Consider the following 17,943-nt stretch of genomic DNA (forward strand, 5'->3'; position numbering starts at 1 on the left):
GGCCACATGTAAAATATTCTCAGAAATCCTTCGCGGGCCACAGGAAAAGGCTTAAGGCAGTGATGAACTTAATTTTGAAATTAAAAAATCACTTGAATAAAAATTAAAAAAGAGGCCGCATTTAGGCCGCAACTCAAGTTTCGAAATTGATATGCTTTCAAACTTTAAAGTAACTTGGATCACATTTATTTTAAAGAGCAGCACAGCGATTATGGATAAGATAGCGATCATATACATCACCCACTGGTAATGCTGGCAAAATAGTTTTTATGGGTTCCACAGCGGTTTCGATTATTCACCAAGTTTATTTTATTTGCTTCACTAAATGTGGAAGAAACTTAAATCCGTATTGAACCCTATATTGCATAAGATAGGCTAAATGTCTGAGAAATTTTGTTTCGATCCGGTCTATAGTGAGGATCATGTCAGGTGGTAATGATTCTCAACTCCCTAGTCACAATGTGTCCATAGTGCTCTGTCCCAAAAAATGCATATTCATGTAATGCAGACAGAAAAACCTTTGAATAATTAACTGTTTAAATGCTAATTAGAAGTAGTTGAAAACCAGTTAAGTTGCAATGAGGAATGTAGATTCGTGTGTATCACCCCATCAGATGCTGTGTACTTCATACCACACTCAGTACATTGCAGTGTGATACGTCGGTGTTCTCCATGTAGAGCCTATTATAAGAATAACCAATAATGAAACAAGACCAAGGCATAGCTGTGGGACCTAATCACCTCCAACGTCTATGAACTAACAATGGTTATGTTAGTTCAAGGTTTAAAAAGCAGGTTAGCGCAACGAGTCGTAACTCACGATCAGTCAAGGCCATTTTCACTAGATAAAAACCATATAGAAATTCAATCAGCTCGAACACGTTTCACGTGAACTAATATTTCTTTTATTCTACATATATATCAATATCACTGAAGCATTTTTTTTGTATTTTGATAAGCAACAGATAGTGGCAAGACTAGGTGATTATTCGTTGAGCCAAACATGATTCTTACGCCTATCGCTTAACAGTTGTTCATTTTTAAGAAAATGAATATGCAGAGAGCATCATCAATAGAGTACATGGAATGTTTTAGAGTGGGATTATTGTTATTAAGAGATTGTTTATTCTGCTATTACCAGCTCTGTTTTTGAATCCTTGGTAATCAATTTCACGAGGCTGCCACTGACGGGACGTTCTTCATTTTTGGTCCATTTATGGAAAAGCCTAAACGGAAAATAAACAAATATTCAGTCTCTTACATAATATATTTAAAATGATTGATACATACTCAGCGATAAATTCCAACGGGGTCCAGGTTCCGAAGTCAGCCTTTGGCATCCATTTTCGGTTCATAGGAGTATCCAGCGTGACGGGAAGAATCGAAACAACAAGCGACTGATCCGGCAGCCCAGAATCTTTTCCAGCCAAGCTTTTAGTAAGCTGATGCACTGCAGCTTTTGCCATTCCGTAGCCAATCATACCGGGAGTACCCGCCAGGGCTGGATTGGCACCGGTCAAAGCTAGGAAGCCTCCGGTTTTTAGGTGATTTGCCCCGACCGTGGCCGCAATAGCCGATGACCAAACCGATTGCTTCCACATTAGGTCCGAGTTCTTAGCCAGCTCTTTCGAAGCATTACCGCCGGCCCAGCCACCGGCAACGCAGATTACAGCATCCAGTTTGTCTCCCTTCAGAGATGATTCAACCTGCGACAGCACACTCTGTTCTTGGGAAACCCAGTCTGCATCCCGATCAACAATGATGTTCACATCGGCAGATTCGTTCGCGGCTAGGTCGATACACCCAACCCACTAAATATAATGTGGGAAAATAGAATGGAAAAGGTTGTGAGACACTAGCGAGTAACATTTCATGACGTACAACGTGGCCAGAGAAAAGTGAAAGGCCATTTGCAAGCGCACAGCCTCCGTCCATAGCGTATTTAGGTAGATGTTTTATCAAATTTTGCTACCAAACTTACGAAGTTGTTGTTCTTGAAGTATTGTACGCAGGTAGCTCCGAGGGCGCCTCGTCCTCCGTAGATTAGAACCTTTCCGCTGGCCATTTTGCTGTTACCGACAAATAAATAAATCACACAAGATACAACTCTCAGTCAACTGTATGTGAGGAGACAATAAAACGAGTAAGACCTCGCTCGCGTAAGTACTGTTACGAAGTGGCGATGCCGATTATTGCGATATAGGTACATACCTATGATCAAGCCAACCAACCATTTGTTGCTGGCCCCGTATCTGGAGGCAAACGCTTGCAAGTGTGAAGTATAAAAATGAAGATTGTGTGCGGCTCTCACGCGCGAGGGAAACTGAGAGTTTGATGGGAGAAATAAAACCGCAACCGCAACTATCGGCTATGCGGAAGAAATAAAAAAGAAAATAATTCATTCTACCAAAGTTGATTTTTTCCTCAACTCGTTTGAGCAAAAGATTATTTCACTTTGTACCTATTATCGTTCTAAGTATAATATGTTATATGTCTCGTTCAGGGTCAAGGTGCATCACGTCAAAATTGAACAAAAAAAAATAAAGTTAAGCATTTGAACGTTATTCAGGACATCGATGTAGTGTTCAAGCGGTTCAAGCCATTACATTTGATAAAGACTGGAGCATCAGCATTTATTAAGCGCTTTATTCATAGTACCGAGTTCATTTATGTACGGTAGTTCACTACCAGTGCCATGGCGAGAGTATAAATACACCCTAATTTTCTTCAACACAAAATTCACAGTGAAATGATTTTTACGAAACGAGTTGCAAAATAAATAAATATTTTAGGTTGACAAATCGAGGCTTGTACTGCACTATATTTTGCGGTGCATAATAGCTCGCGGATAGAGATGTCGCAAATTAATCGATTATTTCGATTAATCGATTAATCTTTGTGATAATCGATTAATTTTGAATCGATTATTACCCAACGACTAATCGATTCAATAATCGAGAAGAATAAACAGTAATCGATTAGTTACTAATCGATTAATCGGGATTTTACGACATCATAAGGATGTCGCAAATTAAGCGATTACTTCGATTAATCGATTCATCGTTGTGATAATCGATTAATTTTTAATCGATTACTACCCAACGATTAATCGATTCAATAATCGATAAGAATCGAGAGTAATCGATTAGTTACTAATCGATTAATCGAGATTTTACGACATCTCTACTCGCGGATTGAAAATCTCGGTATTAACTTCATTTCCTGCAAATCTGGGTTCAATCGGGCTTTTCCATCCAATTCCCTGTACGAAATAGTAACAGAGGTGCATTTTCCCATATATTTCGGCTGAAACCCCCATATTAACTTCAAATTAATTGCGCCAGCTTATGCAATAACCGATCAGGCTGAAATTTTCAGAGAATGATTTTATTACCCAAAGGCAAAATCCTGGGGGTGCCCCGTAAAATCGGACGATTTTTTTTCTCCCCATACTAGGCTGGGCCACTCTACTATACAATGCTCAATTGAGCAATCTACTGCATATTGTCGCAAATTGGTACTTGGGATTAGTACCTTTTCCTATACAGTAGCAGTTGTATACCTGGCCACGTCCTTACAATCACGGAATGAAGGGAAGGAATGTTAGTTCAACATCTACTAGTGAAGATACATACATACTACCTTCATAGATGTCTCGGGAAGGAAAATTGGTGTTAGTAGGTAAGGTGAATAATAGGGAGCTCTATTCGACAATATAGAGTGTTTGTCAATAACAGTATATGCTGAAAAAATAATAAAATATATTCATCAATTTACTTACGAACCGTCCAAAGGAGGCAAAGTAACCTGGATGTTACAAATGTTTCGCATTATATACAAAACCGTTCAACCGCACACTTATTCACCGAACATTAAAATCAGAACCAAAAACTCGGATTTTACGAATGTTCTAAACCCTACCTGAAACACGTCCGATCGCGCACCAATTGTTTACTCACTCGGCCGCGCGAACTATCTGCTTACTGAGCAGAAACACGACAAAACAGGCACTCAAATCAATTTCAGTATGTAAAAATTACCATAAAATAACAAAATAACAAAACAAAAATCAATTTAAAACGTAACAAAATTTAATCCTTTGTCCGTTGCTCCCGAAACCAAATCTCAAAGCCAATTTAATTTCTGTTGAACTCGATTCCTCACAGAGGTGTGCGCCTCCGCCGCCGGCACTTTTGCATAGGCACGCCATTGCCTCAAATCTGTAACGCATCGGAACGTTTCAAATTTGTAGAAAACCGAACAATTTTCAGAACTTCGAAAAATTTTCGAGTTGAGTCCCAAGAATTTCCTTCTAGAATCCAAAAGATTTCCCGTTATTAGAAATTTTCAGTGAAAATTTAAATTTATTTCGAGGTAATTTTAAGTTCAAACGAACATTTCGAAGTATTTCCCGTGGAATTTTAGAATGGTTTCCTACGATATTTTAATATTTCTGTTTCAAATTTGAGCAATTTTCACATTTCAAAGAATTTTTCCGAATAATTTTCGATGGTAACTATGAAGAATTTTCTATTGAAATATGGGTGAATTTCTCGTAAAAATTTCGAATAAATTTTCGTGAAAATGATAAAGGCTTTCTTAAAAAAGTTGCAAATATTTTATTTGTGGAAACTCATAGAGTTTTTGGTGGGAAATTAAAATAATTTCTCGTGGAAATTTTCAACAATTTCTATAGCAATTCCGAATATTTATATATTTACAATAATTCCAAAGAATTTGCCATAGAACTCTTGAATAAATTGCCGTAAATTTTCTAATAATTTGTTATGGACATTCCGAAAAGTTTTTTACCGAAATTTAGAAAAGATACCCAGGGACTTCCTAGAAAATAGGGCTTCCATTCTCGGGAAGGATTTCCCGAGATATGAACAGTATTTTTCCGAATTTCCCAGGAAATGTTTTTACGGGTTTTAAATTTTATACCAATATTAGTTTTATTAACTCAATCTAAGGAACTGATCTATCATATTTTTACTAATATTTGCTCTTCGTTCTCTTAATAAAAATTCGTCTAAAAACTTGATGGAGGAAATGTCTTATTCCAATAAACAATTCAAATTCCTTTTCATTTCCTCATTGATAAGAAATGAAGTCATGCATGACTTATGCATGCATAAGAAGAGTTGCATGATTTGAGCGATGCAATCTTGAAGCTATTAGGTGAAGTCGGAATAAAGCAATAGTGTTTTGAGCCCGCAGATGCTGGTGCAGAGCGACATGTTTCCAATATCACAGATCTTTGACTACTATATCGAATAGGAATACGTCATATTATAGATCTCATCAGCACGCTTTAAATTAGTAACACAGAGATGTGTTTGCTTCACACAAAACGGACCTAATGTAGAACAACACCTAGATGAGCGACAGTTACACAGGCACAAAAATGCCTCGTACGGTCGTGATAACGTTTCTTTTTAACTTGTAAACGTTTGTACAGATTCCTTGTTTCATGAGGAACCAAATACTGTTGAAAATATTGAATTAAAGCTTCAATAAAACCACACGAGCTATTTTTGTGGCTGTGTAACTGTCGCTCATCTAGGTGTTGTTCTGCATTAGGTCCGTTTTGTGTGAAGCAAACATATCTCTGTGTTATTGATTTTAAGCGTGAGGACACCGCATACCTTATGCTTTTTTTTTTTTTTATCTATTGCATTTATTTGACAGGCTCAGGCGTGTATAACACTTAACGGAGCCGAGACTGATATTGATATTTAAAAACTATATCATTATTATTAACAGTTAGTAAGGGGAAAGGGACATTGACCAAGATACTCGTGGTGACTCAAGGTTAGATTGCGTAATTTCAGGATGGACAGGTTGGGATTTTTGGTTTTGGGTTTTTCAGCTGCTCATCCGGGTATTTGACGTCAAAACGTTGTAGCGTAGCGTCGTGCTCCAGTTGTGGTTCGTCAGGAGCATCTTCCGGATGGCCAGAGCTTCATGGTACACGGAACAATAAGACAAAGACAAGAGAAAAACTTGGAAAGAAAAAAATGAAATATTAGACTTTGATGTCAGACGAGCAAAGAAAGACATGGATAGCCTGCATATATACCACATCGCGATCCCCAAAACACTTCTTACTTCCCTGTAGGGTTGTTTACCTCCGGGCCACAAGGGTATCCAATAGTTGCTCTCTGAGGCGTCGTTTTCCGAGCAATACCAAACTACGTGATCGATGTCATCGTAACCGGCTCCACACCTACATATATTGCTATCGACCAGGTTTATTCTATAGAGATGTGCGTTTAGTGAATAGTGATTGGACATAAGCCTCGACATCGTGCGGATAAAGCCTCGACATCGTGCGGATAAAGCCTCGACTTAAGTCCTCACCTCTGAACCACGCTCGCGCAGAAACTTTAGGAACTATGGAAAATAGCCACCGTCCAAGTTCATTGTTTGACCAAATCATTTGCCAATTTTGAAGAGTACTCTGACGGACTAATGGGAAAAACTCGTTGTTCGAGATTTGTCTATCATAAACTTCACCTTCCTGTGCGCCCACCTTTGCTAGCGAGTCCGCCTTCTCATTGCCATAGATTAGGCAATGGGATGGGACCCATACAAAGGTAATCTTGAATGATCTTTCGACCAAATCACGCATCTGCTCTCTTATATTTGTAAGAAAGTAAGATGCGTGCTTAACAGGTTTCATCGACCGGAGTGCCTCGATAGAACTAAGACTATCCGAGAAGATGAAATAATGGTCTACGGGCTGATCGGAAATTATCCCCAAAGCGAAGTTAATTGCTGCCAGCTCAGCAACATAAACCGAACACGGTTCCTGAAGTTTTCGGAAGGTGATTGAATTTACATTGAAGATACCGAAGCCAGTGGATCCGTTGATGCGAGAACCATCAGTGAAATATCTGTTGTTGCAATTGACATGTTCATATTTTTCGGAAAAAATAGGGGGAATGGAAAGATTTCGAAGATGATCTGGTATTCCTTGAATAGCATGTTTCATGGACAGATCGTATTCAATGGAGGAACTGTCGTTGATGAATCTAACTCGTGGTGGATTATAACATGGAAGACAAAGATCTGTCGATATGTAGTTGAGGTAGACCCTCAGGGATCTTGACTGACGAATCAGTTCGAGCATATTATCGAAATTTTCTAAGACAAGTGTTACTTTGTTCCACATTTGATCAGTATTCTAAGTGAGAGTTCCCAGTAGCGGTGCTTTAAAGGAGTGACTCAGCAAGCACCTCCAGGCTCATGTTATGCGTTGAATGCATACAGCCAAGAGCAATACGCAAACAACGATATTGAATTCGTTCCAATTTGATCAGGTGGCACTCAGAGAGAATAGTCGTTCTATATAGTTTGATGAGATCTTCCGGGTGAGCGCCCCACCAAGTTCCGGAGATAGAACGTAGAAAATGAATCCTTTGCCGGCATTTCTCTATCAAATAATCAATATGGGTTTTCCAGGTACACTTAGAATCAAACCAGACCCCAAGGTATTTTTGAAGATAAAGATTGGTTTATGTTATCATTCAACAGCTTTAGTTTCAGTTGAGCAGGGTACCGCTTTAGTAAACACAACCAACTGAGTTTTTGCGGTGAAAACTCGATCCCTAAATGTCTGGCCCAAACAGTCAGATTATTTAGGAACTTGCAATGGTCTTTGCAGGACTTCTGCACATGAACCTCTTAGCGAGATCACGGCATCATCTGCAAGTTGTCTAAGTGTGCATTGTTCTTCCAAACAATCGTCAATATCTTTAACATAGAAATTGTAAAGCGAGGGACTTAAACATGATCCTTGGGGAAGGCCCATGTAGCTATTTCTGGAAGTTCTCAGAGTACCGAGAGTAAAGTTCATATGTTTCACTGACAACAAGTTGTACAAGAAATTATTTAAAATAACGGGTAATCCACTACTGTGCAGATTTGCCGACAGTATTTCTATGGAGACTGAATCAAAAGTGCCTTAATATCCAAGAAAACTGAATTTCATGTGTAAAGGTTCGTTTTGAAAAATCCTGCATACGGTCGTTTTCAGTGTTGTCCTCTGAGCCATTATGCCATCCCATGCTGTTCATGCCTGATCAATTTCATCAACTCAGTGATCTGATTTGATGAGTTCGAATTGAACATTTAACCTTCAGTATACAAACTGCCTGAATTAGATTGGCCCCTGGTCTCACACTCCTGGTCCTGCCTGTTGCTTCTCACACCCCTGTACCTTTCCACTTTCAAATATCAACACGTTCAAACACTTTAATTCTTTACTGTCTTAATTTTAAATGTTGAATTGTTTATATTTTGTCACCTCATTTTTACTGCTCAATCTCATTTTTTGAATCTTTTAATTTTACCTTTCAATTTTTGTCTTTTTGATTTCAATTTTCACTTAAATTGCAACCTTTCGATTCAAATGTTGAAATTTCACCATCACCTTGAATTTTGACTCACCTTTAATTTTAATTTTAATTTTCAATTTTTAATTTTTAATTTTACCTATAATTTCACTTTTAATTTTCTCCTCATTCAATTTTAAAATCGAGTAACTTCAAAATTTGTAAAAATCTCAAATTTGAATTTTGAATTTTAAATTCCTTCAATTTTTACTCAAATAAATGAAATTTTAGTTTCATTCTCTCTGATCTTCAGAACACCGAATAAGTTCTCATTTCTCCTGGTCACATGCACATAAATAAATAAATTTCCTTCCCACCACTTCCTGTTGAAATGTCGCGCACTTTGTTTGGCTCTGATCGAAAGTGTTTTAATGCATATTCTCAAAACACTGGGCTCTCCAGGAATTCCTCTCGAAGCCTGATTTCTCCGAAGCCTCCTGGTTCTCCTGGCTCCCTCCTCCACCTGAATTTCTCCGGGCCTGGAGTCTCCGTGCCTGAGCCTTCCGAATTCCTCTGAAGCCTGAGCTCCTCCGAAGTTCTCTGGCCTGGAAGTTCCTCCGGGAATTCCTGAGGAACTTCCGAGGAGTTCCTGGAGGAACTTCCGGGGGAATTCCTGAGGAACTTCCGGAGGAATTCCCGGAGGAACTTCCGGAGGAATTCCTGAGGAACTTCCGGAGGAATTCCTGAGGAACTTCTGGAGGAATTCCTGAGGAACTTCCGGAGGAATTCCTGAGGAACTTCCGGAGGAATTCCTGAGGAACTTCCGGAGGAACTTACGGACGAACTTCCGGAGGAATTCCTGGAGGAACTTCCGGAGGAATTCCTGAGGAACTTCCGGAGGAATTCCCGGAGGAACTTCCGGAGGAATTCCCGGAGGAACTTCCGGAGGAATTCCCGGAGGAACTTCCGGAGGAATTCCCGGAGGAACTTCCGAAGGAATTCCTGGAGCCAGTGTTTAGAAATGTACATTAAAACACTTTGATTATGCGAATGTTTATCTTTTTTTCAGTCAAATTTCTTGCGCCAAACAAGCCGAAACAGTTTGCCAAAAAAAATGTACGCGACATCGTGACATTTATTTTTCCGATGAAGAAAACTGTTTGCTTGCTGCTACGTTAGAGTCGTGCCGGCGCGCGGTCATCATTTGCGTGAGATTTTTTTGTTTCGGCTCGTGCGCAGCGCAAACAGCACAGAATCGAGTTTAATTACCTGTGGCGCAAAGCCTAGAAGGAGTGCTATCCGTAGGTACTGATTTATTCGTTCTTGTCTCTAAATCAAGCAAGTAGTAATGAAATGAATATTTCCCACCAAAAACGGTTATACGTTGTGAAATTATTGTACGAAAACATTAATTGTGGGGAGAGAAAATGGTAAAAGCATGTGCTGACTGTCGTCTGCTTGGCGTGGCTGCTGTTGTGGCTGCCGTGGTTTTGTTTTTATTTTTTTGCATAGAAGAAGGAATGGTAAAAAGAGATGTCAACCATTCCCGTCCCTGCCTGGAGAAACTTCCGGAGGAATTCCTGGAGGAACTTCCGAAGGAACTCTTCTAGGAACTTTTTATTTGTCTTATTTGTTTTATTTGTCTTATTTGTCTTATTCGTCTTATTTGTCTTATTTGTCTTATTTGTCTTATTTGTCTTATTTGTCTTATTTGTCTTATTTGTCTTATTTGTCTTATTTGTCTTATTTGTCTCATTTGTCTCATTTGTCTTATTTGTCTCATTTGTCTTATTTGTCTTATTTGTCTTATTTGTCTTATTTGTCTTATTTGTCTTATTTGTCTTATTTGTCTTATTTGTCTTATTTGTCTTATTTGTCTTATTTGTCTCATTTGTCTTATTTGTCTCATTTGTCTTATTTGTCTTATTTGTCTCATTTGTCTCATTTGTCTTATTTGTCTCATTTGTCTTATTTGTCTCATTTGTCTTATTTGTCTTATTTGTCTCATTTGTCTTATTTGTCTCATTTGTCTTATTTGTCTTATTTGTCTTATTTGTCTTATTTGTCTTATTTGTCTTATTTGTCTTATTTGTCTTATTTGTCTTATTTGTCTTATTTGTCTTATTTGTCTTATTTGTCTTATTTGTCTTATTCGTCTTATTTGTCTTATTTGTCTTATTTGTCTTAATTGTCTTATTTGTCTTATTTGTCTTATTTGTCTTATTTGTCTTATTTGTCTTATTTGTCTTATTTGTCTTATTTGTCTTGTTTGTCTTATTTGTCTTATTTGTCTTATTTGTCTTATTCGTCTTAATTGTCTTATTTGTCTTATTTGTCTTAATTGTCTTATTTGTCTTATTTGTCTTAATTGTCTTATTTGTCTTATTTGTCTTATTTGTCTTATTTGTCTTATTTGTCTTATTTGTCTTATTTGTCTTATTTGTCTTATTTGTCTTATTTGTCTTATTTGTCTTATTCGTCTTAATTGTCTTATTTGTCTTATTTGTCTTATTTGTCTTATTCGTCTTAATTGTCTTATTTGTCTTATTTGTCTTAATTGTCTTATTTGTCTTATTTGTCTTAATTGTCTTATTTGTCTTATTTGTCTTATTTGTCTTATTTGTCTTATTTGTCTTATTTGTCTTATTTGTCTTATTTTTCTTATTCGTCTTATTTGTTTTATTTGTCTCAATTGTCTTTATTTGTCTTATTTGTCTTAATTGTCTTATTTGTCTTATTTGTCTTATTTGTCTTATTTGTCTTATTTGTCTTATTTGTCTTATTTGTCTTATTTGTCTTATTTGTCTTATTTGTCTTATTTGTCTTATTTGTCTTACTTACACCAGCACCACTGATATCACCCAAATACTTTTCAAAGCTTGTGTGAAAACCTTGTTCAGAAATCCTCTCACGATATTTTCCGGATAAATTCTCGTAGAAGCTACCGGAAGAGTTCCATGAGGAAATCCGGAACGATTTTCTAGAGTAACGGAATAATTCCAGGAGAAAGTTCCGGAGGAAATTCCTGAGTAACTTCCGGAGGAATTTCTGGAGGAAATTCCGGTGGAATTCCTGAAGGATCTTCCAGAGAGAATAAATTTAAAATTTCATATTTGAAATTAAAAATTTAAAATTTAAAATTCAAAAATTTAAATTTAAATTTTTAAATTTTAAATTTTCAATTTTAAATTGAAAATTAAAATTTAAAAATTAAAAATTAAAAATTAAAAATTAAAAATTAAAAATTAAAAATTAAAAATTAAAATTAAAATTAAAAATTAAAAATTAAAAATTAAAAATTAAAAATTGAAATTAAATTTAAATTTCTAACATTTTAATTCAAAAATTCAATTTAAAAAATTGAAAATAAAAAACAAAAAAAATAAAAAAATTTGCATTACAAATAAAAAATTAAAAATTCAAATAACAAAATAAAAAAATTGGGCAATAAAATTAAAAATTTTAAAATTTATTGATTAAAATATAAAATTCAACATTTAAAATTAAAACAATAAAATTTAAAATTAAAATTAAAAATATAAAATATAAAAATATCTATAAATTTTAAAACTTGAAATTTAAAACTTAAAATTCAAAATTTCCCATTTTTTTTGTTTTACACTTCTTGCTATGATTGTTTTCCATGAGCAGCCCTGCTCAAACAATAATTCATACGATGGATGCAACAGCCCTGGCCTAGCCCTGGCCATGAACAGATTTTTTGATTTTGTTCTCACTCCGGTAACAATTTATTCGAAACATTACTCTTAGCATACCTTTTATGAAGGTCCGGTTAAGTTGCGGTCTCGATGGTGATCGTTTGACGGATCAGCTCCCGATTGGTCCCCCAGAAACACTTGTTTCACAAGACGCCAGATTAGTTTCCAATACTGTTTTCACTGTAATAAAACCAACCATTGAGCGATCCGGCAGGTGGTTTAAAACTGTCGATGTTTAGCACTTACCTTTGAAACCGAAAATCCGGTGACAACGAACAAAGCGAAGCAAAATTGCTCTTCCCGCTGGAGGCCAGCCACGGCTGTTCATTCTGCCGAATTCATTCGCGAATCAGTTTTACTGTAGCACAATCATTTTATGGATAACCAATCACTTCCTTTTTCAACATTTAACACTTTTTCACATCTTATTTTTAACTAGAACTCGAATTAAACCGGTTACCTGGTGACTCATGTGCAGCCATTTTCTTGCTGCAGCAAAGAAAATTATCTGACCGGCTGTCAGTTGAGGATGTTATTCTAGATGCTATTTCACGTTGTAGCTCGTAAAAATACATTAAATCATACACAATGCACCATTTTTAGAGGTAGCAATAAGTTTGATTTGCAATCTGAATGATGTGCACAATTTTGAATGTAGTGGAATGCGCAGTTAGACATGTAATCTTAGGTCAATTTCACGTAATGAATGAATTTTTCGGATTGACTAGATATTACAATGAGCAATGCAATAAGACATTGATTAGATGTGAAAATACATGAAATCTCTTATTACATAGAATTTTCAAATACGTTTTCGGTAGTTACGTCGCAGCATATTAATATTTTTTTTTGCTGTGTGGCTTCTCTTGAGCCTCTTCCTATCATGTACTTCGCCTTGGACGTGTTGATGACTAGTCCAATCCGCTTAGCATCCCTCTTCAGTCTGATGAAGGCTTCCTCCATCTTCTCAAAGTTACGTGCCATAATAGCAGGTACGAAAGCATAGCGACCAAATATAGCATTCGTATGCGGGTACAAATGAATACCAATCTATTTTTACATTTTATTTACTGCTACTAAGTAATAGGCAGCTTTTTATAACAATTCTATATTTAGAATCATACTTGCTAGCAATGAGAATTTGATTTGCAAAGAGATTGAGTTATATGATTAACGAAATTATCTAATAGGAAATTGGAAAGGTCCAGGGATCAAACCCTTAATCTCCTGCTTATGAGGCAGAAGCAGACACAAGGCCACCAAGCAGCCCTACAAAGGAAGCATTTTAGAATATCAAAGAAAAAGTATTCAAGTATTCAAAAGTATTCAAAATTATTATTATTATCAAAAATAAATTTTGCTCAATGTGGATATACCTACATTACAAAAGTAAGAAATTTGCCAATTTATTTTTCAACAGGGGTAAGACAAAAAGGTTGATTCATGTTTTCCCAAGAAGATGAATATATGATCTTCATTAAAGATACATTTTTAAGGACTGTAAGACTCTCTGGTCAATTTGAGGCAGGTTCCGGGTGTTCTGCGAAAGTAACTTTTTTCAGGGTATATGGCATACGGAACTTCTCCGTTGGCCAGGGGCCAATCTGAGGTTTTGCAAGGGGACAGTATACTAGAAGAGTTTCCGCGACGGTGGTTCCGGTTTCATCAAAATCAGATCATTCTACGCAAAGTTGAATGGATGACAAAATTATTCAAGTATGCCGTATACTTTATATCCATGTTGTAGCATAAAATGTAAGAATTCCTATCTTTTGATAGATTCTTTTAGAATCTGAGAAGTCAATTAGTCTGAGAAGTCAACAACCAATCTATTTTAGCCACCTCGAAATTTTGACCAATTTAGCTAAAAAAAATATGAAAAGCATATCTCATCATGCGAAAACGATTATGAGCAGACGCATAGAATCGCAAATATTTTTCGAAATCATCAATACGTCTAATAAAAATGAGAGCATAGAAATGAAAAAAAAAACAAAGAATTAACCATATGGCTAAAGAAAAATACGAAACATAGACTTGAACGACTTTCAAAGCATTTAATTGCTGAGAATGAAAATAAGGGCTCAATTTCAGTGGATATGGCTTCATATAAACAAAGAATTCTTGACTATTCTGAATAAGTTTACCGTCCATATCCAAAAGCATTATCTTCTTTGCACCAGAGAATTTGGAGATTTCATCTTTTTTGCAGATTCTAGCTCTTGCTCAAGCATAAGGTATGGGATGGGATGATGAATGTACTAAGTTGTATTCTGATAAATCTGATGCCTTCAAGGCTTTCCGTAAACACGGAAGGTCTGAGCTTTTCGAAGAGTATTTGAGGCTTGAAAGAAAGCTCAAAAATCTTCTCAAGGCTAAAAAACGTAGCTACTGGCGACGTTTTGTCGAGGGACTATCGCGAGAAACCTCAATGACAACACTTTGGAAAACGGCCCGCAACATGCGGAACCGCACTTCCACCAACGAGAGTGAAGAATACTCCAATCGATGGATATTCAACTTCGCAAAAAGGTCTGTCCAGATTCCGTACCAGCAGAACCGCTATTTCGAGAATCAGTCACTGATCCCGGTTCTTTGGGTGGACCATTCTCAATGCTGGAACTTTCTATGTCTCTTCTTTCATCGAATAACTCTGCTCCGGGATGCGATAACATCAAATTCAATCTTCTGAAAAACCTCCCAGATATCGCAAGACGATTACTTGACCTGTACAACTGTTTCATGGAGTACAACATTGTGCCACCTGAATGGCGACAGGTCAAAGTAATAGCTATTCAAAAGCCTGGGAAACCAGCGTCTAATCACAATTCATACCGACCGATTGCCATGCTATCGTGCATGAGGAAATTATTGGAGAAAATGATCCTTTCAAGAATTGATCATTGGGTCGAACAAAATGCATTACTATCAAATACTCAGTTCGGTTTTCGAAAAGGTAAAGGAACAAATGATTGTCTAGCGTTGCTCTCTTCAGATATACAGCTGGCCTTTGCGCATAAGGAGCAATTGGCTTCAGTTTTCTTGGATATTAAGGGCGCTTTTGATTCAGTTTCCATAGAAATACTGTCGGCAAATCTGCACAGTAGTGGATTACCCGTTATTTTAAATAATTTCTTGTACAACTTGTTGTCAGTGAAACATATGAACTTTACTCTCGGTACTCTGACAACTTCCAGAAATAGCTACATGGGCCTTCCCCAAGGATCATGTTTAAGTCCCTCGCTTTACAATTTCTATGTTAAAGATATTGACGATTGTTTGGAAGAACAATGCACACTTAGACAACTTGCAGATGATGCCGTGATCTCGCTAAGAGGTTCATGTGCAGAAGTCCTGCAAAGACCATTGCAAAGTTCCCTAAATAATCTGACTGTTTGGGCCAGACATTTAGGGATCGAGTTTTCACCGCAAAAAACTCAGTTGGTTGTGTTTACTAAGAAGCGGTACCCTGCTCAACTGAAACTAAAGCTGTTGAATGATAACATAAACCAATCTTTATCTTCAAAATACCTTGGGGTCTGGTTTGATTCTAAGTGTACCTGGAAAACCCATATTGATTATTTGATAGAGAAATGCCGACAAAGGATTCATTTTCTACGTTCTATCTCCGGAACTTGGTGGGGCGCTCACCCGGAAGATCTCATCAAACTATATAGAACGACTATTCTCTCTGTTTTAGAGTACGGCTCTTTCTGCTTCCTCTCAGCAGCTGAGTGCCACCTGATCAAATTGGAACGAATTCAATATCGTTGTTTGCGTATTGCTCTTGGCTGTATGCATTCAACGCATAACATGAGCCTGGAGGTGCTTGCTGGAGTCACTCCTTTAAAGCACCGCTACTGGGAACTCTCACTTAGAATACTGATCAAATGTGGAACAAGTAACACACTTGTCTTAGAAAATTTCGATAATATGCTCGAACTGATTCGTCAGTCAAGATCCCTGAGGGTCTACCTCAACTACATATCGACAGATCTTTGTCTTCCATGTTATAATCCACCACGAGTTAGATTCATCAACGACAGTTCCTCCATTGAATACGATCTGTCCATGAAACATGCTATTCAAGGAATACCAGATCATCTTCGAAATCTTTCCATTCCCCCTATTTTTTCCGAAAAATATGAACATGTCAATTGCAACAACAGATATTTCACTGATGGTTCTCGCATCAACGGATCCACTGGCTTCGGTATCTTCAATGTAAATTCAATCACCTTCCGAAAACTTCAGGAACCGTGTTCGGTTTATGTTGCTGAGCTGGCAGCAATTAACTTCGCTTTGGGGATAATTTCCGATCAGCCCGTAGACCATTATTTCATCTTCTCGGATAGTCTTAGTTCTATCGAGGCACTCCGGTCGATGAAACCTGTTAAGCACGCATCTTACTTTCTTACAAATATAAGAGAGCAGATGCGTGATTTGGTCGAAAGATCATTCAAGATTACCTTTGTATGGGTCCCATCCCATTGCCTAATCTATGGCAATGAGAAGGCGGACTCGCTAGCAAAGGTGGGCGCACAGGAAGGTGAAGTTTATGATAGACAAATCTCGAACAACGAGTTTTTCCCATTAGTCCGTCAGAGTACTCTTCAAAATTGGCAAATGATTTGGTCAAACAATGAACTTGGACGGTGGCTATTTTCCATAGTTCCTAAAGTTTCTGCGCGAGCGTGGTTCAGAGGTGAGGACTTAAGTCGAGGCTTTATCCGCACGATGTCGAGGCTTTATCCGCACGATGTCGAGGCTTATGTCCAATCACTATTCACTAAACGCACATCTCTATAGAATAAACCTGGTCGATAGCAATATATGTAGGTGTGGAGCCGGTTACGATGACATCGATCACGTAGTTTGGTATTGCTCGGAAAACGACGCCTCCAGAGAGCAACTATTGGATACCCTTGTGGCCCGAGGTAAACAACCCTACAGGGAAGTAAGAAGTGTTTTGGGGGATCGCGATGTGGGATAGATGCAGGCGATCTATGTCTTTCTGTGCTCGTCTGACATCAAAGTCTAATATTTCATTTTTTTTCTTTCCAAGTTTTTTCTCTTGTCTTTGTCTTATTGTTCCGTGTACCATGAAGCTCTGGCCATCCGGAAGATGCTCCCTGACGAACCACAACTGGAGCACGACGCTACGCTACAACGTTTTTGACGTCAAATACCCGGATGAGCAGCTGAAAAAACCCAAAACCAAAAATCCCAACCCTGTCCATCCTGAAATTACGCAATCTAACCTTGAGTCACCACGAGTATCTTGGTCAATGTCCCTTTCCCCTTACTAACTGTTAATAATAATGATATAGTTTTTAAATATCATAATGAGTCTCGGCTCCGTTAAGTGTTATACACGCCTGAGCCTGTCAAATAAATGCAATAGATAAAAAAAAAAAAAAGCATAAGGTATGCGGTGTCCTCACGCTTAAAATCAATAACACAGAAATATGTTTGCTTCACACAAAACGGACCTAATGCAGAACAACACCTAGATGAGCGACAGTTACACAGCCACAAAAATAGCTCGTGTGGTTTTATTGAAGCTTGGATTTCAATATTTTCAACAGTATTTGGTTCCTCATGAAACAAGGAATCTGTAGAAACGTTTACATGTTAAAAAGGGCTGTTATCACGACCGTACGAGGCATTTTTGTGCCTGTGTAACTGTCGCTCATCTAGGTGTTGTTCTACATTAGGTCCGTTTTGTGTGAAGCAAACACATCTCTGTGTTACTAATTTAAAGCGTGCTGATGAGATCTATAATATGACGTATTCCTATTCGATATAGTAGTCAAAGATCTGTGATATTGGAAACATGTCGCTCTGCACCAGCATCTGCGGGCTCAAAAACACTATTGCTTTAT

The 17,943-nt window shown here is 37.4% G+C and overlaps 1 protein-coding gene across 2 annotated transcripts; it reads right to left on the reverse strand.

The window, feature by feature from the left end:
* Window positions 1–863: 863 nt before the first annotated feature.
* On the reverse strand, window positions 864–2,187 carry LOC134225786 (dihydropteridine reductase). Of its 2 annotated transcripts, XM_062706140.1 has the most exons (4): window positions 1,982–2,187; window positions 1,291–1,811; window positions 1,139–1,226; window positions 864–1,022 (listed from the first exon to the last, which is right to left on the reverse strand). In XM_062706140.1, the coding sequence occupies exons 1-4, from the start codon at window positions 2,063–2,065 to the stop codon at window positions 1,017–1,019; spliced, it is 699 nt and encodes a 232-aa protein (XP_062562124.1). In that variant the 5' UTR covers window positions 2,066–2,187; the 3' UTR covers window positions 864–1,016. The 2 variants fall into 2 exon arrangements, with proteins under 2 accessions (XP_062562124.1, XP_062562123.1); XM_062706139.1 differs by having other exon boundaries at window positions 864–1,226; window positions 1,982–2,185.
* Window positions 2,188–17,943: the final 15,756 nt, after the last annotated feature.

This window comes from Armigeres subalbatus, chromosome 3, assembly GCF_024139115.2.
Source record: "Armigeres subalbatus isolate Guangzhou_Male chromosome 3, GZ_Asu_2, whole genome shotgun sequence".
NCBI lineage: Eukaryota > Metazoa > Arthropoda > Insecta > Diptera > Culicidae > Armigeres > Armigeres subalbatus.

Coding starts and splice junctions, on each gene's coding strand:
- LOC134225786 (XM_062706139.1), bottom strand. CDS start 2,065: ATGGCCAGCGGAAAGGTTCTAATCTACGGAGGACGAGGCGCCCTCGGA. Junction 1,812..1,981: donor ACTTCAAGAACAACAACTTC/GTAAGTTTGGTA, acceptor CATTATATTTAG/TGGGTTGGGTGTATCGACCT. Junction 1,227..1,290: donor CCGTTGGAATTTATCGCTGA/GTATGTATCAAT, acceptor TTTTCCGTTTAG/GCTTTTCCATAAATGGACCA.